At 36.4% G+C, this 17,135-nt stretch overlaps 2 protein-coding genes across 9 annotated transcripts; one reads left to right on the forward strand and one right to left on the reverse strand.

The window, feature by feature from the left end:
• Nucleotides 1–688: 688 nt before the first annotated feature.
• Nucleotides 689–4,978, forward strand: LOC100114926 (uncharacterized protein). Of its 6 annotated transcripts, none has more exons than NM_001159855.1 (5): nucleotides 689–1,021; nucleotides 1,243–1,358; nucleotides 3,764–3,876; nucleotides 3,968–4,090; nucleotides 4,414–4,974. In NM_001159855.1, the coding sequence occupies exons 2-5, from the start codon at nucleotides 1,319–1,321 to the stop codon at nucleotides 4,549–4,551; spliced, it is 414 nt and encodes a 137-aa protein (NP_001153327.1). In that variant the 5' UTR covers nucleotides 689–1,021; nucleotides 1,243–1,318; the 3' UTR covers nucleotides 4,552–4,974. The 6 variants fall into 6 exon arrangements, with proteins under 6 accessions (NP_001153327.1, XP_008217418.1, XP_032452215.1 ...); XM_032596324.1 differs by lacking the exons at nucleotides 689–1,021; nucleotides 1,243–1,358 and adding exons at nucleotides 1,654–1,969; nucleotides 2,028–2,212 and having other exon boundaries at nucleotides 4,414–4,978; XM_008219196.4 differs by lacking the exons at nucleotides 689–1,021; nucleotides 1,243–1,358 and adding an exon at nucleotides 1,607–1,969 and having other exon boundaries at nucleotides 4,414–4,978.
• LOC100678762 lies at nucleotides 4,816–16,287 on the reverse strand. Of its 3 annotated transcripts, none has more exons than XM_031931802.2 (17): nucleotides 15,999–16,287; nucleotides 15,243–15,402; nucleotides 13,165–14,603; nucleotides 12,679–13,006; nucleotides 12,265–12,602; nucleotides 11,396–12,172; nucleotides 10,862–11,162; nucleotides 10,286–10,595; nucleotides 9,813–10,163; nucleotides 9,109–9,740; nucleotides 8,692–8,879; nucleotides 8,316–8,549; nucleotides 7,232–7,459; nucleotides 6,377–6,562; nucleotides 6,067–6,284; nucleotides 5,822–5,980; nucleotides 4,816–5,739 (listed from the first exon to the last, which is right to left on the reverse strand). In XM_031931802.2, exons 2-17 carry the CDS (start codon nucleotides 15,344–15,346, stop codon nucleotides 5,539–5,541), a joined length of 5,994 nt encoding a protein of 1,997 aa, XP_031787662.1. In that variant the 5' UTR covers nucleotides 15,347–15,402; nucleotides 15,999–16,287; the 3' UTR covers nucleotides 4,816–5,538. The 3 variants fall into 3 exon arrangements, with proteins under 3 accessions (XP_031787662.1, XP_031787666.1, XP_031787667.1); XM_031931806.1 differs by having other exon boundaries at nucleotides 8,692–8,876; nucleotides 15,999–16,286; XM_031931807.2 differs by lacking the exons at nucleotides 4,816–5,739; nucleotides 5,822–5,980; nucleotides 6,067–6,284; nucleotides 6,377–6,562 and having other exon boundaries at nucleotides 7,365–7,459; nucleotides 8,249–8,549; nucleotides 15,999–16,286.
• Nucleotides 16,288–17,135: the final 848 nt, after the last annotated feature.

A 17,135-nucleotide genomic window follows, 5' to 3' on the forward strand; every position in this document is an offset into this window, starting at 1 on the left:
CCCCAGTTCGAGACGTACGGTATGACTCCCGCCTCGAATAAAAAGGAAAACGAGAAAAGCTCCCCACAGCGCACTATATTCTAGAACAACACGTGTATTATGGACGCCGCAGGCATGCCTTCCTCGAAGCTATCTCTCCTCTAATTTTCCCGCCTCGGAGGCGTATACAGTGTGCTTGCTTCTGATGCTGCAGCGCGTATTCGGACGTCGAGGCGCCGGTTGGGCTTGGGAATCGATCGAAAACCGCGGGAATGAGCGAAGGGCGAGAGCTTGCGGCTGGATTTTGGTAGGCGCTGATCTGAGAATTATCATCGTTAATTTAAAGTGTGACGCTTATCCCGCCGGCGTGCATGCTGATAGTGCAATCCTAAATAAACGCGTGGAGAGAGAGAGAGAGAGAGAGAGAGAGAGAGAGGAAGCTTTCAACTTGTCTCGACCCGCTTTTCCGCAACTCTATAACTTTGTTTTTCCGAAAAAAAAGAAATCCAAACGAGACATCGCGTTGCTGGGCCAACTCGCCGTTAGCCTCATCCCTCCGCTAGAGCTTCGCCGACCAATAAAAGCTCCTCGATTCCTCGTCACATTACCTCCCCGCGCCTCCCTTCCTCCCAGGATCCCCTCATCCCCCCATACGGAGGCACGCATGCGCCAACGCAGACGGCAGACTCGCAGCATCAGCAGCTCCTTCGCCAAAGTACGACGACATCTGCAGTGCTCATCGAGTGCCTATACGCCTGGCAGCCTCGTGCAAAATCATTGTGCGTCGAAACGGCTTTCTCCCGTCGTTTATCACTTCGAGTTTCTTTATCGACGACGAGCGAGTCTCTACCCGCGATTGTTTTCCCGGAGGCGGTGAGAGTCTATGATGTGTATAATATACGCTCGGGGGATCATGCGCGAGCTTCGTGTACGCGATGCACGAAATTAACGCCGCAAATCTCCTCGCGCCCTTCACGTCTTGGCTGATTTGCATAATATTGGAGGATCAGGATCGCCAGCGAGCATATGAGCGTGGGATTTGGTAAGTTCGTGCACAGGTGAGAGTTAAGTTGCTTAAGGAACATATCTACTTTTGGATGATCGTTGTTGGTTTCGAAGGGAAAAATGAGGGACAAGACAACGGACGGGGAACGTACGTTTTATTTTATGGCAGAGATTCGGAAAAATACGGATTTACACGCGAAAAAGTTATGTAATGTTTTTTTATTCATGTAGTAACGCACTTTTGTCGATTTTCTTCAGGTGCGAGGTTCAATGAAATGAATGACCCAAGCATCAAAGTAAATATCCCGTAGGCTGTTTGAGTGGAAACGTCCCGATGCCGGTTACACAGATCCCGATGGGGTTCAACATGTGGAGTGAGTATAATAGAATGTGATACTTGATGAACGTTAATAAATGCACGATTAACTGAGTCTAACTACAGAGTTCTAAACAGAACAATTGTCATTGATTACAAAAAATCAATAACATAATATAAGACATTTTCGCAAAGAATCAGCCAATCGTCTTCCCTCACTATAACAGTACAAGCGATTCAAAAGTTGGCGCCAAAATGCTCCCTGGTCACGTGTCCAGCTTTAGCTTCGAGCAGTTCGAGCAGTTCGAGCTGCGCGGAACACGCGACAACGTCGCAGCAGACGGCGCGCCCGCTAGTATTATTATAGTCTGCCCGCAGTAGTGTACTCGCGACACCTACGCACGGCGGAGCAACCTGCAAAAACGTAAACAAAGCCGCGACGCGCTCTCCGTAAATAGCTCTCTAGCCTGATTATGTCAGCGAGTACGTCGACAACGAGGCCAAGTAAAGTCAACGGCAGTAGCATCGTCTGCATCAGCGAGGCGAAAACCGCGGCGACGACGTCGCTCGACCCGCAGAGCCAGCAGAGCCAGCGGAGCCTCGCCTAACCCGCGGCTAGCAGCAGCGGCAGCCCAGCCAAGCAGGAGTCATCGTCGACGGCCGAGCGAAGTAAGCCGATCGATAAATAGGCCGGTGGTCTCACTGTACACAGGGCATCGCATTATAGTGTCAGTGCGACGCATCGCACTCTCCCGTTCGTACAGTCTGCTGCGCGAAGGAGGATGTCCAGCTCGAGCTGATACTCGCGTCGTCCAGCCTATAGATAGATCGCTTGGATGGACGTGCTGATCGGGCTGCAGCAGAGCGTCGCCGCCGACGATAGCGTCAGTCTCGTTTCCAAGAGCGAGCTCGGTATGTGCGGCCGCCTATCTCTCTGTCGCGCGGGACGCACCGGACAGAGCGATCTGCTCTTTTACCATGTATATACAGTCGCTTCATACGCACTGCAGTGCACCTGCACCCGCCGCGGAAGGTTGGCCTCACTGCGTCTCCCGCCGCACGAAGCGACAATCGGCTGTGGGAATACCGTTTGTGCGGTTCATAGTATTCAATCGGAGTCGCGCTCGTCTCGTTTGAGGTTAGACCGCGCGCTTAATACGGTTTTGTACATGAATAAATATTATGCTGTACTTTTTTTCAATCGCGCTGACTGAGCGGGTTATTTACAGCGATATCTACCTGGAACGCGCGCGTCTACCTGCGGGGGAGATCTATCTATAAGATAATTCGAGGCGCCATGAATACTGCAGCGTCTGCTATTAGTGTACGGCTAGCAGACGGTTCATACAAATTTTCGCAGCTTTACACGAAAATTGCGCAAGCGGGTGTAATCCGCGCATTACGCAGAAAATTATTCGGTCTCGAAGTTTGTTTATTCACATGCTAATTGGTGCTGGCGATGTTTGCGCTGATGTTTGCGACGATACTTGGCAAACTAGCGTACGAGCTTTCAAATATTCATGGATATCTATAGTTGACGCAGTGGAAAAGTCTATGACCGCTTGGTAGAAATCGCAGCGTACGGTACGACGGTATAGGATCTGATAGGAACGATTTATTTAATGAAATCATAAGAATGTATGTACGCAATTAACAAAGTTTAAAAAGAGATGCACGCGTACGCGTCATTCTAACGGAAATCTTTCAATACATCTTAGCAATAGCTGTAATATTGAATTAAAAACATTGTTAAAGAAAAATGTTCTCTCGAGCATAATATCGACGATATCGAAATCGATTATTCCACAGTAAGTATTGATTTGATCTCATTCTGAGGGAATGATGCCGTTAAAAATAATTCATCAGACTCGAATGGCGCACCCGTAAACCGAAAGCAAACTACTTCGTAGGTACACTGATACAGCAAAGCTTTACACGAGCAAGCGCACTTTGAAGCTTCTGCCTCACGAATTCGCCATTCACATTTAAAACCAGTGCAAACATCAGCGCACACAAATCATTAAGCCCCACTGACGGATATAGTAGACAGAGTTTGTCCTTCTCTCTCTCTCTCTACACGCACACACGGCAAATTGACGAGTAGTGCGCAGGACTCGCACGCCAGGCGGCTGATTTTCTATTTTTACGCGGTGATGAGAAATCGCCAAGTTCCGTAGTTGCAAGCCGCTTCGTGCAAGCCACTCCCCGTCGAACCGTCTCTTGCTGTACTACTAGGATTTTCCTCCGATTGTCACACGTCTCGTATACCGAACGAAATCGAGATGGTGAGATTTTGTACAGTTGCGACTTTCAAAATTATACTCATCTTTCTTGCGAAAGCTTTTATTTTATAGAGAAATCATTTTCGTTTCTTTGTAATAGTTTTGTCAGCTTAAAATTGCCTTTAAGTTGTACTGTTGCCTTTTTAACTAACTCGGAACATATCGCATTTTTCGTTTTCAGATTACATTCACAAATTGAGTATGTCAAGAAGAAAAGGTGTGAGGGAAAGACAATACGACAACGTGGATTACACACAGCTCACCGAAACCGACAATGGTTTCGTGGATTCACAGGTACTCAGGCAGAACGTTAACGTTTTGAAATATTTATTTTATCATTATTAAACTCGTATAAACTTGATGAATAAAACATGATTCTTCACAGTTTGTCTCCCCCCCGATAAAAATACCATGGAAGGCTATAACATTGGCAACACTACTATTTGTTGGAGGTACTGTGATGCTTGTAACAGGTAGCTTAATAGTGAGTGGCCATATTGATACAAAGGTAAAGTAAATCTATCGGAGGCTGTATGTACAAAATTAGGCTTCAATAGAAATTCGATGTTTTTACGAATCTAACTCAACTATTACATTAGAAATGATTTGCTACCTTATAAATCACAGTTTTATACAAGCATCAAATTATAAAAAAACAAAAATAAATGTATTTTATTGAAAACAAAAATTAAAGTAAAAACAAAAATACTTTCTTATGGATGAAGTATTTTACGTGCAAAGTAAAATCTTAAGATATAGCAGAGTTGTAATAATCCTCTAGGCAAGCTTTATGTAATTATTGATGCTAATATGATTTTTATTGAATTGCAGTATTCCGATCGGATGTGGCCAATTATAATTTTGGGGGCTCTCATGTTCATACCAGGTGCTTATCATGTACGGGTAGCTGTACAAGCTTACCGCAAGGTTCCAGGCTACTCTTTTGACGACATTCCAGAATTCGATTAGGCAAATATGTCTACTACAATTCTGTGTACATATATATTTTTAACGTCACCAAAATGTGCTATTTAATCGCATTTGAAAATTTAAGTTTTGAAGCATTGCATTCACAATTACAAAGTTACTGTTTATTAATGTTATTAATAAAATTTCTTTGTAATTTATATCCATTATCGTGGCCTATTACAAAATGAACCATACTTTAATCGTATAACGATGAAATAAAACTGAATGTCTGTTTATTTACTTCTACTGTGATACCAAAATAGCTTCTTTTTTATTTTTCCAATGCGATAAATATACCTCTTACATGTGATAATTCTAACAACTATTATTATGTAATTTAATAATATAAAATGATTTGCACCTTCAAGTTTTGAAGTTTAGAAACTGTATACATTTGACAAAATAAAAATTATTAATTGTTAATTTTTATGGTAGAGTACAAGTTATAAAATACAACAACAACCTGCACGTTGTAGATATTTATTCAAGTCTAGAACGTAATAGATAAATAGCAATCGTATCTTTAATATCTTATTAAATAGTATAGTATTTTCGTAAATTTACAGTTAAAATGATTGACCCTTATAATGAAACAAACAAAGTATATAATACAAAAAATACTGATTACAAATCAAATTAAGATTTGTGTTTTACTAACGTAAATCATGTATGCATTGCCTAGTGTATACACGTAAAGTAGCAGTCCTATTTTTTCCATTTTTTTTAAACTTTTTTACATGCTCTTCATAACAAGCAATTAAATAATATAAGTTTTCGAAAATATTCATCAAATCAAATCTTGAAACAAATGTTGAATCAAATGTTGAACAGAGAGTAAAAGCGTTTCTTACACAATAACAATAATTTTAATGAAAACGATTCATTGTAAAAAAATTATAAAAAAAACATTAAATACATACACATAAAGGTGAAATGCGATTTTCATCATCATGGTCAAAAATATAAAAAAAAAGTAACTGAATTACCTTAATCCCAATGCTTCAAATAATCGACAAGAGTTCGGCTCATTAGCTTACAAATTTTGCTTACTTTTCCACGGGAAATTCTGATGGGTGGAGTAAATCGCGTGGCTAACATTTTATTAACCAGGTTACGAATACTTATGTATGTATCACTACGTTTGGCAGCCACCTCATTTATGTACAACCGTTTTTCCACTGGTATATCCTGAAATTCGGTAGATATTTTATACATAAAGGTATATTTTTTTCTGTTACAAACAAAATTACTAATGTAAATTAATTTTCACCTCAAATATCAGTGTTACTTTTAACTGATTAGGCCTTAGGCGATGGATTACCGGTCCAACATTAAGTTTTAATATATATATTAACCTCCTTAATATCAAATAAAGTTCCTCTTCTGAAGAATTTGTATCGATTATAACCGTTGTGAAACCATTTTTTATCTGAAACATAATTGATTTTCCCACTTAAATCAAATCCAATTATTTTTCGAGAGAATCAATGATAAGTTTAGAAAAAAAACGAATACCTGTATATCATTGTAGTATCCAAGATGTATAGCATAATCTAATACCTGATTAGTTAGTACTTCATCAATTGGAAGCATTCTGGTTATTAATTCTCGATAAGTTGATTTTTGTAATGTTAAATCATTACCTATGATTAATCTACACATATCAGCCACTAATTCGTCTTTGCCATTTAGAAGTAACAATAACATTAGCTTATCTAAATAAAGGCGAAGATCTGTAAAAATAAGTGGCGTGATTACAAAGCAGTTAAAGTGAGATATATGAGTATGATATTAAAATAATTTGATAAATTTGATTAATACATACCAATTGGATAGTAGTAAATGTATTGATCCGTCAAAAGTTCTTTGAAAAGATAAACTGCTTTTTCTGGTTCATTATAAGACAAAGCTTTGAGCAGAATAATGACTACTTTATTTCTATGTTTTTCGTCATCTTTCGTGTGATCTTTAGTAAGCCATTCATCGCGATTGGTTTTAATCAATCTCGTCCCTGCAAATAATAATTCAAAATGTAAGAAAGACGGATTAATTTTGGTAAGTAATGCAGATTCAAAAGAATGTAAAAATTTTATGTAATTTCAATATGGCACTGATTCTTACTTACATGCCATCAATTCATTAGTTAATAAATCATTTCTTGTCTATCGAGCTTTTATGACGATAAAATCAATACATGCTTTAGAATCCTCACTACTCAACTTTGATCAACACACAGCAATTTCCATCGATTTTTTGTAAATCGACAGAAACTAAGAAACATTAATAAAAATGCTACTTTTTTACAAGATGAAGTTTGATGGTTTCAAATTCAACTTCGAATTTAACAAACTATATTTAAGAAACATGATTTTCTTATTGCCTTTGAAACTCTAGTTTCAGAAGCATTATAATATAGCGATAAAAACATGTGGACTAATTATTAATAAATATAAATATATGTCCGTTGCAACCCTTAATTACCAAAGGGATGTATCAGAGATACTTATAATTATAAATTAGTTCGCGCATTTTTATTCTTCCTTGTTTGTACATTAAACTGTTAAATTGTTAGTTATTAACATTAAGTATGAAAAAAAATTTTCACTTTCAAATTCCTTCAAACTTTTGCAAAAAAGTAAACGTAAAGTACTTGATTTCACAAAATGAAGCTAAAACTCACTCTGCAATAAGTATAGTGCTTCTAAAGGATCGCTATTGGCTAAATAAATTTCAGTGCAAATGAGCACAAAGGTGGTTCTTGGCTCGTTGGGTTCAATAATTTTTAACGAGCTTAGCAGGTCCAAAGCCATTACCCACAAATCGCTGTTGCCTAAGTCAATCAAAGCGTAAATTCCGACATCGAATAACAGGTCGATACATTTTTGTGATGACGGCCATCTGTTGCGGACTGCAGAAAGTCCCAAAAAAATAATACAAGATAAAACACTATATAACAGGATTTGATGAATAAAAAAGTCAATGGTGGAAGAAAAATCTTTTTTATTGCGCTAATTTATTCTACACCACCAATTTTCCTTTTGATTTTTCTTCTACGTCTCTGATACAAGCAAATAAAATCTTATACAATCAATTACCATGAAAAATGTATGGTAAAATTTAGGTCGTGTGCTATTTTATAGGCGTTATAAGATATTTTATTTTTAACTATTATAATAACAAACTTTGTTAATAATATCAACACGGTTTAATGTCGCTAACGAGATATATATATATTTTTTCTTCATTATATAAAAACAAGCTTCGATTTCATGATTAAACAATTTTGAAGCTTGTTGCATATTTGAGTATTTTTTCCCCAGCATTATCTTTGTTTTAGAAATTAACAATAATTTTACATATCGTGGATGTATAGCGAATACATTTTTTACTCTCCAATGTAAAAAAATAAAATTTAAAATTCATTTTATCGTTTGACCTTGTTATAAGTTTCTAAATTATTATATATAATACTTTTCTTGAATAAGATAAGTAATTTTAAAATGAAAATTCAGTGTGTTAGCTAACAACTAAAAATGTACTTTTCATATGAATTGCTGTCTCTAAAATTTAAGATTATTAAACCTAAAAGTACTATTGAAGCACAGTTTCTTAGTTACAGATAAAAATAAATCTCTCTCCTATAGGAAAACATCAGTTGCCATTGTAAAAAAAAAAAAAATAAAAAAAAATGATTGACCTGCTTCATTGGTGAATCTCATCTTGGCATGTTGTTAAGTACTCTACAAGATCGTGATTTTTGTTACCTGCACGTTTGATGATTTCTGAAATGTGTCGCTGGCAGGTTTTAACATTTTTACACAAAATGTGATAATATGCACGTTTTAATAGAGTATCTTGCACATTTTCTTTGCAGAATTCATTCAATGTATTCCATACATCATCGTAATCTTCATGAGCCAAACATTTATCAATAACACTGGCTCTGAGATATATTTTCCAGAAGCGATCCCTAAATACACTTGTAGGGTCACCGGAGTCTAAAATTAGTTATGTTAATAAAATAAATAAATCTAAAGTAAACATTGTACTAAAAACTATCAAGACTAATTTTGAATGTTTATTATTACACTGTCAAATCTTTTGTCATGTGCTACTTAACAACATTATAAGTATACTTACCAACTTCATTCACAGTGTATTCCGAAAAATTTGTACTTTCTCCTCTGGTTGGTGTATTTTTTAGAACATCAACGGGCGAATTTATTGGCTGTTGCACATTACAAGAAGTATTAACTGTCAGACCCTGGTTTTCAACTTCCGCTGATTTTAAGCTTTCAACTGATTGGCATCTTGAAATTGCAGGACTGCTATGCAACGTGAAAGTATTTAATTTTTAATTTTGCAAAGCACCATTATAAACTACAAAAATAATTTATTCCGACAAAATCTAGTTAATACCTTAAAAACCTTTATTTTATAATTAACAATTTTAAAAAAGCGCAGATTTCGTCAAAATAAATATTAATTTTTACCGTCATCACTTTGACTTTTGAATTTTTTAAACGAAAATATTTTTTGCAAATAATTCTCTCTTACCTGACTGCAATTTCTGTCACATCATTTGCTGAACTTGCAAGGGGAATGGTGTTCAACACTTCTTTTTCATTTACCAAGCACGTTTTTTGAACAAGTGTATAAAACTGCTTGAGCATTGTTTGGCTCATCCTGTTTCTTTCTAAATTAGTTATTTTATTTTTGATTAAATCATAAACTTCATTAATATGACTCGAATTCTTTTTTCGTTTGAGACATTGCAGTATCGTCAGCTCGATCATATCTACTGGCGGTACAGCTTTCTGCGCCAGACACTTGATTGTTTCCCAGCAAAAGCCATCAGATATCTTGGGCTTGATTGCCACACAAATATTTCGCACCCAGTCTCTGTTGCCTTTTTCTACAAACATCGCAAGTTTCTTAACGAAAGACTCGACTGTGTAAAGCTTTGAATTCAAACAATAGCCAAGCAGCTCGTTCAAAAATCGCTCGGAGCGCAATTCCGCTTGATAAAGTTTGTTGTAGACATTAAACATCTCGTCATTAAGTTTAGGCAGGAGCGAACTCCAAACATTCTGCAAGAAGAAATTAAACTTCTGATGAATCGCACAGTCTAGAATGGGCATTAATACCTCGAGTTTTTTCTCTTTTATAAGTTTTTGTAACGAATACACCTAAAAAATATTAGGATGAAAATTAATTTTAAAGAACCCAAGTTATACAATAAATGATATTATAATATTTACATGATGGGAGTAATGACAGCTTGTCATTTCCATTGAACAGTTTCCATATCGTAACATTCTAAAACAAAATCTCTTGAAAAATAGAATTTTTACTGTGTCTGCCATAAACATAGAGTCCGTATCATGAGTCTGCTGTGTATTATTGTCAAAAGTAATGGTAGGAGAACAACCGAATTGACTTAAATTGTCCACGTCTTTCCGCATTTGTGCAGCATTCATTTTATAGAATTTATCATTCAGAGCTGCAGAATTGTCTTTATAGAAGTTTGCATTAAAAGCTGCATCATTGTTACTGTATGTATTGAAAGGTTCTTTCCTACACTGGGATGCATACGCTGCCATACCAGATACCTACAAATTAAAAAATGTCTTACTTAAATGTTTTCTAATAAACTTGATAAAAAACGTTTCCAATTGGAAACACAAATGATTCCTTTTTAAAAGCAAACTTTAACTATCACAACTCTTAATACCTTAGGCACTGTTTGCATAAATGGCTGCGTAGTGGTTGCTGATACTGTGGAGACTCGGGATTGGTTATCAGCATTAATATCAAACGTTATCCTATTTATTAATCTGGTTGTCCTTGTTGTAGTTGTAGCCGTTGTCGTAGGCACTGCTGGAGTTGCAAAAGAAGATGGGTTTCGTTGACTCATTCTAGAGGTGTTTAAAGTCAGTCGATCTTTGATCGACATTGGCTTATTTCTGATTTCTTCGTTTTGACGCATTCTTTCCGAAGTGAATTTTCGATGCGGTGGGCTTGCATTTGATTCTTCATCGCTCCTGTAACAATCAATTTTATTATTGCTGTTGTTTTGTTTTATTTTCCTTTTTGTTTTAGAAAGAATAATACAAAATGCTACTCAATTATATATGAACATATTATAAAAGTAATCATCAACTAATTTTAAAATTAAACGTAATAAAATTACGCTATTTTACGCAGTTGTCAAATCGTCTTTAAGATTTTTTAATATAAGTAACATTTAGCTAGAAAAAAAAATCATTTATACACTATACACAAAATTATTATTTTCTAAATTACATACGAAAACATGTCCCCTGGATGTATAGACATACATTCTTCATCATCGCTATCATAGTAGCCAATTGATCGTACTTTGCCAGATTTGACAATGTCCATCAATTCTTTTTTAACATCTATATGCTTATTAGGCGACGGTGATTTCCTACCCAGTCGTTCAAATACGGAAGCCTTTTTTTGGGCTGACTGAGAATCTCTGATGGTTATCGACGAATGATTTTCTTGCTTAACAAGGTTGATTTCCTGCCTCTGTTGAATGATTGTTTCAGTATTTTCTCTTTCTGCTCTTTTCTGCAGTCTTGGATCTTTATTTCAAGAAAGATAAATTGAAATAAAACATATAATTACGTGTCTGTGCTAAAGCTTTTGAAATTATGCATAGTTTTAAGTTATTTGTCAGTTCTAGTGTATGTAGTATATATGTATTAAAAATTTATATATGTATTAAAAAGTATTCGAAAAATATTATATAAATGTATTGCTGATAGAAGTCAACATGCATATTGAAATGGATACTTATTTTTGAAGTGGCCATTACCTGGACTTTCATTTGTCGAAACTACAGATGTGGTAGGAGAACTGGGCCTGCTGTTGGACCTTACTAACCTTGGATCAGTCAAAGCTGGAAGCTTTGTTGGACTAATCGACCTGTTAAGTCTCGGATCCCTTGAAACTACATTGGTTGACTTTATTGGGCTTATAGACCTATTCAGCCTTGGATCTTTGTTAACAAAAGTAGAGGACGTTTGAAAAGAACTTGTAGATTCAGATGCAGTTGGCTGTTGTTGTTGAGTTTTGCTTAAGGAATTTACAGAAGATGATAGATTTTGCTGTTGTAACCTGTTGTTGAGTTTGTCAGAAGTTAGGCATTCTTGAGCTTTAGTTATAGTAGATGACTTCAAGCTCAAAGAAAGTCGAGAAGTCGGCTCAAAAGTAATTGGTGACTTCCTAGAGGTTGAGTTGCTTGCACTGGGCGAAGACTTGTCGTTTGTGCCATTAGAACTCTTATCTTCACGGGCCCCATTAACGTTAGAAAATCCTGACTTCGAACTTAATAAAGAGAGTCGAGATCTTCGCTGGAAGGTGATTGGTGATTTCTTATTTGTCGCGTTATTTGGGTCAAGCAAAGACTTTGTTTTCGTATCATTAGGAGTCGTATTTCTTCGAGTTTTAATTACAGTAGGAGAGCTTAAAGAGAGTCGAGAATCGCGCTGGAAGTTGATCGGTGATTTTCTAGTTTTTGAGATATTTGAACTAGATGAAGATTTTTCTTTCGTGTCGCTATTTAAAAACGTACACGTCGGCGTTTTAAAATCTTTATAAAATATCGAAAAAAAAAACGTATATTTATTAGCAATAACGAATAATTGATGCTAAGTATAAATATAATTAAATATTCAATCTTACGTCCACTATTTGGGCTATTCCCCGCCGATAAAGAAAGAACTTCAACGTCTGCATCGTCTTGATTATTTCCCTTGTACAGAGTAATAGTTTCAGCTTGTCCATCATAGTTTGTAAGCTCGGTGATGTCTTCGCAAAGGCTATCAAAGCTCTCTTCAACACCAACATTATTTCTTAAGCTGTTTGACTGCTGGTTCTGCTGCTGCTGTTTCTGTTGCTGCGTTACATTATCCAAAGGCAAATTTTTTGTGATGCCATTAAATTTAGGTTCAGACCCAGATGGTGGTACATCATTGGTTTGATTATCAGTACCATTAGATACTTTTAACGGTGACGTTACACTATTAATAAAAAAAAACACCATATAGCTTTGTTACTTATGGAAAACTATATTATAAAAATTATGATTAACTTTACCTTGGAAGTTGTTCATTAGAATTCGGGGATATAGCTTTGGAATTAGCTTTCAAGTGTTTTCGAATGCCAATCTTTTTAGGAGCTGATAATATAATTGTATTTTTAAGCAATTTACTATCGCTTATGATTTTTGGCTTTGCGCGAGGTTTCTTAACAGTATGAGTATTTATTTCCTGAATTGAACATTTCTGTTCTTTAAGAGGTTTAACACTTAACTCTACATCTATGCTTTTTGTCGAAGACTCCATAAGATCTAGTGACAAAAAACTGTCATTCAAGTTATTTTCTTCTTCTTCCAAGTTATTATCACAGTTTGAATTATCATGATCTGAAAAAAAAATTTAATTTTAATCATTTAAAAATGAAATTAATGTTTTTTTTTATTTTAACTTTATTTTGTTGTTATATTAGACTTGTGATATTATTTGATTTATAATATTTTTTTATTTAAAACTTAAATTAAGCGAATAGTTAATGCATGCTTACCAACAACGCTATTTACGTAATCTTGAGATAGCTTATCATTTGAATCACAAATTTTTTCATTGGTTCTGGTTTCATTATCTGGCTCATAATCAGATGGATCTGCTCCAAAAGACAATACAGAACTATAGGGATATGATTGGCTAGGCATTGAAGTTACAGTTTCAACAGTCTTTGAGTTGAAGTATTGACAATTTACAGATAAACTGTCCACTGATGATTGTGTGCTAAGCTCAATATTGTTGGAATCTTTCTTTATAGTTGTATTATTTTTTGCGCTTATTCTTTTTTTCTTAATCATTCTATTACATGTCAATGTTTTATCAGCTTTTCTTTCTTCCTCTGAGTCTTCTTTTTCAACTTCAACTTTTGATACAGAGTCCAATAAATCTTTATTTACATGATCGGACTTATCTCCTTTTTTTAATTTAAAAGATTTTAAGAATTTTCTTTTTCTCGTGGCAGGATCATCATCACTACCAAACTTTTTTCTCCAAAAAGAGTTGCTTTTAGCTTTTGATTTTTGTGAATCTTGTTTCTTAATTTTGGAAAAAGGATTTGAAACAAGAGTTTCATTCTTTTCTTGTGTTGTCTGAATTGCAGTTTTATTTAATGCTTTTTTTTTAGGCCTCGAATCTGCAAACTCATCACCAGAAGAGTCGATTAGTTCAGTCCATTTTTCTACTGGAGTAAGCTTTTTTGAAACTCTTGAATTCAATGGGTTTAATTTTCGGTTACTACTTCGCAATGAACTACTTCTACTTTGAATAGATTGTTGGCTACAACTATGGCTTTGAGAAAATCGTTGACTTGTGGATGATGATAGTTGACTAAGTTGTGAAGAACTTTTGCTTCGTAATCGTGATAGGCTACCATTTTGCATGAAATCTTGATGTTTTGATGGTTGACTACGATTTTGCAGAATTTTTTTTTCTTCAAATTCTTCAAGTGAGTCGTCTGATTTTGGTTCTTGTTTTATACTCAAAGTGTTGCTAAAAGATTCAAAATAATTGTGAATGTTTCTACTAGCTCTTTTACTAAGAATTCCTTCTCGTGGTGAATCTAATTTCTCTTCTGACTTTGGTTCGATTTTAATTTTTGGTTTTCGCCCTCTCTTCTTGGATCGAAAAACTGGAGATGTTTGCAAAGCTTTTTCTGGACTCACTATTTCTTGTTTTATCAATGCTGTTTTTATAACTAGGACTTGGGCTGTACTTGTTAGGATGGAGTAATGTTGTTTGACACAATCTATGCTTATGCCATACTGTGTTGCAAGTGATGCATACTCTAAGGTACTTGAACTTGTTTCCGTTGGTGCTTCCGATGGTGCACCAGCAGTAATGCTAAATGATGTAGTACTCTGTGTGTCACATTTGTTGAAACTCTCAGACGAAGCTTGACTACTTATTTCTAAATACTTCTTCGGTAAACTCAGAATAAACCTTTATAAATAAAAATTATTCATTTTAAACAAAATACAAATTTAAATAAAAACAAGTCACTTAAAAACACTATACCACTTTATCTTCTTTGTGAAAGTATGCTTGTACATACAACAAAGTTAATGAATTGACAGATGCAGACAAAATATAAAGTTATGATGCGAATGGAATAGTAAAAGCTAGGTAATGAAAGAATGCTCTAGTGTATTTGGACAAGGACAAAGTTGAGAGAGAAGGGCAGAGAAACATAAACAAACAAGAGGTCAAAAAAAGCTACACCTTGTGTATGTGATCATCAGTGTATCTAGGAAACCTACTAACACACTTTTGCAAATTTCTGTATTGGTGTAAATACATTTCTTAATAAATATAATATAAATAAATAAGTTATTTTTGCGTAAATCAAGCCTTCCAATACTTTCAAGTATTACATAAAGGCAATACCCTTAACTATGAATGAAAACAACTATAGTTGATCAGTATTTGTTTAATTAATTAATTGTTAAATAATGTACACATCAATATTAAGAGCAAATTTTGGCTATACTACTGTTGAGCCATTGGTGGTTCATAAGAATGTATGCAGCTGCTCATTACAGCAAATAAACAGGACGATAAGACACAAAAAAATTTGCCTACCTTTTCCGCTGCGATTTGCGCGCCGGGGTCTCCGGCGACGACGTCCTGGCCCTTTTCCTCGACTCCAACGACGACTTACAACTGGAAATCGAGGACTGCGACATGACGGCGCCTCTTTGTAATGCGCTGCCTCTCACCTTCTTCCTCCGTCTTGTTGACACTATGCACCGTCCCGAGAAAAAACACAAAGAAGCCGGCGCTTAGTTATCCGAGTATAATACCTCCACGGGCGAGCCGCACACATTACTCTTTTCCAATATAACATATATTTTATGATTCGAGCGAGATAGGCTGCAGTGGAACATACCTGCATTATGTCGGCGGTTGGCTATCAGCGCCCGAAGGTTTTTCGACAAAAAGCTCGAGTTTGACGCGCGCGTGCAACATTAAGTACGGGTGTACGGACATTTTTTCAAAAAAATCACGACATATTTATATTTCTTCAACGGGATCCCGGAGATCCTCACGACAACAATTGCACCTGATAACTCGGAACGAGACAAAAAAATAGTTGAGAAACGGTGCCAACGACGGTGGCGGCAGATTTTGCCTGTGCGTACACGCGATGCAACTGACGGAGAGGTCGGAGAGGGCGAAACAAAGAAAAGCACCGGCGGCGGCCGACCGATTCTTTCGCTCATAAGTAAGTTGTGAGGCGCAGAACCATAGAGACGAATCGTGAAACACGTCGCGACGAAAATACAGGTCTAAGGCCTCGTTGATACGTGAATAATAAGAACAAAGTTCGCAACTCACGTCGACGTCGTCGAATGTCGTGCCGACCTGCAGCACGTGCATCTCAGTCCCTCTCGGAGGGTTTTTCTCCTCGGTGGCTGCAGCTTGGGCCGAATGTGACGATCACCAATCCAGCAACACAGTAATGATCGTATCCTCGAGGCCCAACAATGCTCGACGATTTGTTGCCGGTTTCTCTTGCCGCGCGTGTATACTGTTAACTTGACAGTAGCTATATAGTTCGTATTAGGCGGTAAGTAGTCTCGTCGACTCTGCAGGCTTGTCTGTGCGCGCGAAGAGTCGCGACTCGCGAGCCGGCGATTGAATTCTCGGCGCAGTGTTGCCGCGGCGAGGGTGGCAGCGCTACTTGACAATGCGCACGCGCGAAGCCTTTGACGGGAGTCGGGAAATCGGGGATTCGAAATTCGAATGCCCAAGATAAGTCGAATTTGTTGACTGCGCTGCGCGTGCGTGATTAATTTTTTGTTCGATTATTGACGTGCATGATTTATAATAAACATTTTTGAATATTTTTTACGGAATTAAACGGACTTGATTTTTCTGAAATGGTTTTTATGGTTTTGTAGATTGTGTTTTGAACAATGTTTACCAAATCCTGGGCTCAATGAGCTGTGGATAAAAAAATCATCTAGCAGGTACTGCGATGCGTGCAGAATCAGCGTAAAATAAATTTTATCTGTATATAGAACAAGCCGAGAAGAAAGCGGGTATGGTGAGCACTCAAAGACCTCGCTATAGGTTTGCTTTCAATCATATATGCGCGATAGTTCGGGTTAGCGTGAAATCGGATACTCTAAATACTTCGAGTCTCAGAAAGCGGCTAGCTAGTCACGCTATTTCGTTTGATCAAATTTTACCATTCGCGGTTTTTTTTTATTGTGTAATATCTAAAATGGGTACCTAGTTTTTATGTGGTTGTTATTATTATTATTATTATTATTATTATTATTATTTGTCATTTTACTTCAGAACCATCGATCACTTCAGTGCCTACGACAAAGTAGAGCAGCAGCCAGATCTCCCCATATTATGTTTCATTTCCGCTTAAAGATAAGATCTGTCCAAAGCACAAGTATACTGAATTTACTAATGTACATAAGTACCAATAATTGTACCATTACTGCGCTATTTTTATCC

This window comes from Nasonia vitripennis, chromosome 1 (genome assembly GCF_009193385.2).
Source record: "Nasonia vitripennis strain AsymCx chromosome 1, Nvit_psr_1.1, whole genome shotgun sequence".
NCBI lineage: Eukaryota > Metazoa > Arthropoda > Insecta > Hymenoptera > Pteromalidae > Nasonia > Nasonia vitripennis.